The sequence below is a fragment of the Sinocyclocheilus rhinocerous genome, unplaced genomic scaffold, assembly GCF_001515625.1.
Source record: "Sinocyclocheilus rhinocerous isolate Xijiao unplaced genomic scaffold, SAMN03320098_v1.1 scaffold647, whole genome shotgun sequence".
In the NCBI taxonomy this organism is placed as follows: domain Eukaryota; kingdom Metazoa; phylum Chordata; class Actinopteri; order Cypriniformes; family Cyprinidae; genus Sinocyclocheilus; species Sinocyclocheilus rhinocerous.
This window is the reverse complement of record NW_015632746.1, coordinates 947,921-952,959: the sequence shown is the minus strand read 5'-3', so window position 1 is coordinate 952,959 and position 5,039 is coordinate 947,921. Positions and strand designations below refer to the sequence as shown.

The window sequence follows — 5,039 nt, the reverse complement described above, 5'->3', positions numbered from 1 at the left end:
GCTGAGGCCTCTGGCCAGAGAAGCTTATGCTAAGCGGTGGATCAGGATGCTTTTTCATAGCCTCGAGTCCTCTGATCTCCCCTCTCCTTTAGGGGTCAAGACTCACTCCCTCTGAAGTTGGCCTTCGGGACGCTGCGGGATGTCCCCGCCTACTTTGTTAGGTACCTTCCTGCATTCTGCGCCCCTCCTGGCTCCTTTCTCTCGCCTTAGCTGTGCTCTTCCACACTAGGCAGGGATTTGTAAGTTTGGCCGCGTGGGCATACTCGTTCCCAAAGCGTTTCTGACGCAGCTCGAGTTCCTGAAGGGGAACGTCTCCAGGTTACGAATGTAACCATGGTTCCCCCGAGGGAACAAGACGCTGTGTCTCAGTGCCATACTTCTGGCATCCCTGTGAGCGCTTGCTTCATTCCTAGAAGCTGATGCCGGTTCCACCGCACGTGCTTTTATAGCTTCCTGGTCGCAACGTCACCCGCCCATGATGTCTCGCCCATCTATTAGACTGATTTCATATGTGATTCAGAGCATGGTCACGCTGAGGGCATTCCCAAAGCGTTTCCGACGCAGCGTCTTGTTCCCTCGGGGAACCATGGTTACATTCGTAACCTGGAGACATTTTCAACACTGATAATAGTAAGTGTTTCTTGAGCTGCTAATCAGCATATTAGACTGATTTATGATTATGATTTGATTAATGGAATTATTACTTAATTATATATGAATCACTTTAGATCCCTAAAGATCAGCATGTGCTGCGTTTCCTGCGCTCACGGGACTTTAATCTGGAAAAGGCCAAAGAGGCTTTGTGCCAGACACTCACATGGAGGAAGCAGCATCAAATAGACTTCCTGTTGGACACATGGCAGTGTCCACAGCTCCTGCAGGACTACTACACAGGAGGCTGGCACCACCATAACAAAGGTCTGTCTACTATATGTTTAAATTGACTTTACGCATGGCTGTGTGACATAGAACTAATGGAGAGCCTCTTAAACCAGGATGCGTGTTAGTCCTGTGCTTTGATGAGTTTGAAACTGATCAAAATATGTATCTAAGCTAAGTGTTTTTGATAAGGATGTATTAATAGTAAAGAAGCAGAAATCTGTGTGGTTATGTGCTTGCTTGTGTGTGTATTTTGTAGATGGACGTCCTCTTTATATCCTTCGACTTGGACAAATGGACACCAAAGGTTTAGTGCGGGTGCTGGGAGAAGAGACCCTTCTGAGACATGTAAGAGTTCGACTAATTCCACATCAATCTTCACAATGCACAGAGTTTCGAAGCAGCTTTACAGAAAGTCATACTGTTATGTTTGTAATTTTGCAATTTTATTAGTCATTTAACTGACAATGTTGAGTAATGTAGGGTGTGGCTTTGATTTCAGTTAGTAACATCTCTACTATATCGTACTATATCGATCCTTTCTGTGATTGAAAATTACTCATATCTTTACTCCGTGAAGATGTTTAAATGGGAAACTTCTAGAAAGTACATAATGTTTGTAAGGCATTTCCGAACATCACACAAACCAGATGAGAGTCGTAAAAAGCTGAACCATGGCCAGCCAGGCGGCAACTTTCTCCAATGAGTTCCTACTCCGTTAACAGAATTTCCTTCCTCTGAACTGTATGTTTGTGTGTTTTAGCTTAAGTTTATGTAATCTAGAATAGCCAATAAATTTCATGTTTCATTTATAAATAATCAATTGTCTGGTGTCATATAATTTCAAGGTTAAAACTTTGCCAAGATCAACGTTACCTCTCTCTTAAGAGCTGACAAATTATCATAAGTGTGTTAACCGTGGCCAGGAAAACACATATTTAATTTGTTAAAACTGACTGAGAATCACCGGCTCGCTGGACGACCGTTGATTTAAAGTGTAAACCATTTAAAGTCAAAATCAGTTTGATCAGGTGGACCTCGAATTCTCAGATCGAGTTCTTTTAAAACCTGAGCTAGAAATAAACCTGAATGAATTAATAATAATTAATTCCTTTACAACTGAGTTAAAAATTCCTTACATGTTTTAATCCCACAGTGAGAAAGCCTGGGCGACTGTTGCAAGAAATGAAAAAAAAAAAATAATTTGGTGATAGCGGGAGAAACAAACCTTGGGAGAAACCATACTACACAAATGGACTGTTTACTGTTGTCTTTTTAGAGCTGCTTTACAGCAGAATTGATAGTAACACTTTAGTATAGAGACCAATACTATGTATTAACTAGTTGCTTATTAGTATGCATATTATTAACATATTGGCTGTTTATTAGTACTTATAAAGCACATATTCTGCATGACCACATTCTACATCCCTAATTCTACCCAATACCTAAACTTAAAAACTACTTTACTAATCAGAAAATTAGGAGTTTATTGAGGCAAAAGTTGTAGTTAATAGTTTGTTAATGGTGAGAATTGGACCTTAAAATAAAGTTTGACCAAACTGATCTCTGTTTGTGTCATTGAATTGCTATTTTCTTGTTTATCACTGTAAATCTACTTCAAAACAATCTTTATTGTATATAGCACTACATAAATAAAGGTGGTGACTACACCAATGGAGCCAGTTAACTAAATTCAATAAAATGATTATATTCACTGACCCCCTTCACCTTTGGTCCAACCTTCAGGTGCTGTCCATCAATGAGGAAGGTCTCAGACACTGTGAAGAGAACACCAAAATATTTGGAAAACCAATCAGGTACTTATGAAGACATGTCCAAACCAGTCATGTATGTACAGAATGGGATTAAAATGAATTTTATGACTTTGGTTCCAATTCCAACTCCACTTATATCAAACTTCTAAATGGAACTGATGTGAATAAGAATCAGTTCTTGGTGGTCACACATACTATGTGTTTTATGTGATGTCTCTACCCTGATAAGTAATAATTACTTCTGTGTTTGTGTTCTGTAGTTGTTGGACGTGTCTGGTGGATCTTGAGGGGTTAAATATGAGGCATCTGTGGAGACCGGGAATCAAAGCCTTGCTGAGGATGATAGAGCTTGTAGGAGCCAACTACCCTGAAACACTGGGCCGTCTCCTCATTCTGAGAGCACCCAGAGTGTTTCCTGTGCTCTGGACTTTGGTAAACACACACACAAACATATGATTTCTCATTGTGACACACTTAGCACATAAAAATAATGTTAACAAATAGTTCACGATACTGGGGAAGACTGAGATAAGCATATACTCAGTCTTCATATAATTTTGTAAATTGTTCTACACATTAAGCCCGTCAAGAGTTAAATGTCATGTTAGTGTGGTCGTATTGCACTCACCTGACCTTTCTTAATTACCAGGCATTCTGTAAATGTCATGTTTGCCTGGGCCTGTGTTAGCAGTGCTAATGAAAAATGACCCACTGATCTCTGTTGGAATCAAAGCCTTGCTGAGGATGATAGAGCTTGTAGGAGCCAACTACCCTGAAACACTGGGCCGTCTCCTCATACTGAGAGCACCCAGAGTGTTTCCTGTGCTCTGGACTTTGGTAAACACACACACAAACATAAGATTTCACAATTGTGACACACTTAGCACATACAAAGAATGTTAACAAATAGTTCACGATATTGGGAAAGACTGAGATAAGCACACACTCAGTCTTCATTTAATGGTTGTAAATTGTTCTGTCTACACATTGACCCTTCAGAGTTAAATGTCATGTCAGCGTGGTGCCTTTCTTAATTGCCAGGCTTCTGTAAATGTCATGCTTGCCTGGGCCTTTGTTAGCAGTGCTAATGAAAAATGACCCGCTGATTTCTGTTGCACCCTGTTCTGCGGTCAGGTGAGTCCATTCATTGACGAAAACACGCGGAAGAAGTTTCTCATCTATGCAGGGAATGACTACCAGGGGCCTGGAGGTCTGGTGGACTACATCAACAGAGACTTCATCCCTGACTTCTTAGGAGGAGACGCTCTGGTGAGTCTGTTGTTGGTGAGATCTGACATGATTAAACTCTTGGATTGGTTGAGACACTTTCTGATACCAGTGGGTTCACCAAGCTGGAACGTCAGGCAGATCTGTGCATCATTTGTTTAAAAGTGATAGGACATGTCACGTGCCTTTCTTAGACCAGCAAGTCATTCTCAAATAATTATTTGCATAATTATATTTAAATATTGTTTTGTATGTACATATTATGAGTGGTTTGTGTCAAACAGACACTCCTCTAATGCATTTCAGTCAGTTAAACAATTGTGAAAAACAACACTTTTGTATACCTTTAAAAAGAGTACTACATTATATATTTTAAAAGAATACTTACAGGACACGTGTAGATGTAGATTTATTCAGACAGGCATGAAAACAATCTAATATCACTCTAATCTAACTGTGTTTCTCTTGTTTACCTCAGTGTGATGTTCCTGAGGGTGGTCTGGTTCCCAAGTCTCTGTACCGTATGGCTGAGGAGCTGGAAAGCGAGGAGGTTAAACTGTGGAATGAAACCATCTACAAGAGCGCGAGTGTGTTGAAGGGAGCTCCACATGAGGTACAGCTCATCCACAGACGATACTCAACAATATACAGCTGCTGCTGTTTACTTCAGCTGTGCGAAGTTCATTACACACGCTGTATGTTGATGATTGGCGCCATCTGTTGGTTATAGACATGCAGCGTGAAGTCAAATACTGTTAGTCTAGTTCTGCTCAGTCGTTTAGTGCATGATGCCCATTTAAACAAGTATCTGTGGCACTTCAAATAATAATAATAATAATATCATATTAGTCCAGGTGATATGTGCAAAATTTGAGGTGATATGTTCACTTTTTCATAAAAGCACGAAACTTGGTACAATTGTACAGGTTAGAAATGGAGCCATCACAAAAACGCCTCGTGGTTGCCATGACGACCATTTTACTTTCCGCCATAACCAAATTATGTATTTTGTGTCATATCTCCTGCACCAAACATGATAACAGAGAAAAGGTGGTGCCTACCCCTATGTTTTAATGGTCAAGGATTACAATGAGACCATATACAGCAACATAAACTGTGCAGGTGAAGAGTTAATGGTGAAATCAGCAATGTGAG

At 40.3% G+C, this 5,039-nt stretch overlaps 1 protein-coding gene across 1 annotated transcript in view; it reads left to right on the top strand.

Moving 5' to 3' along the window:
* The window catches only part of LOC107743038 (SEC14-like protein 1), a 75,224-nt gene that overhangs the window by 66,864 nt on the left and 3,321 nt on the right, over positions 1 to 5,039 (top strand). The window contains exons 8-13 of the mRNA XM_016556148.1: positions 729 to 918; positions 1,139 to 1,227; positions 2,629 to 2,699; positions 2,918 to 3,089; positions 3,792 to 3,926; positions 4,363 to 4,497. Of these exons, the coding sequence (XP_016411634.1) occupies positions 729 to 918; positions 1,139 to 1,227; positions 2,629 to 2,699; positions 2,918 to 3,089; positions 3,792 to 3,926; positions 4,363 to 4,497 (792 nt within the window). The remainder of the gene's footprint in view (positions 1 to 728; positions 919 to 1,138; positions 1,228 to 2,628; positions 2,700 to 2,917; positions 3,090 to 3,791; positions 3,927 to 4,362; positions 4,498 to 5,039) is intronic.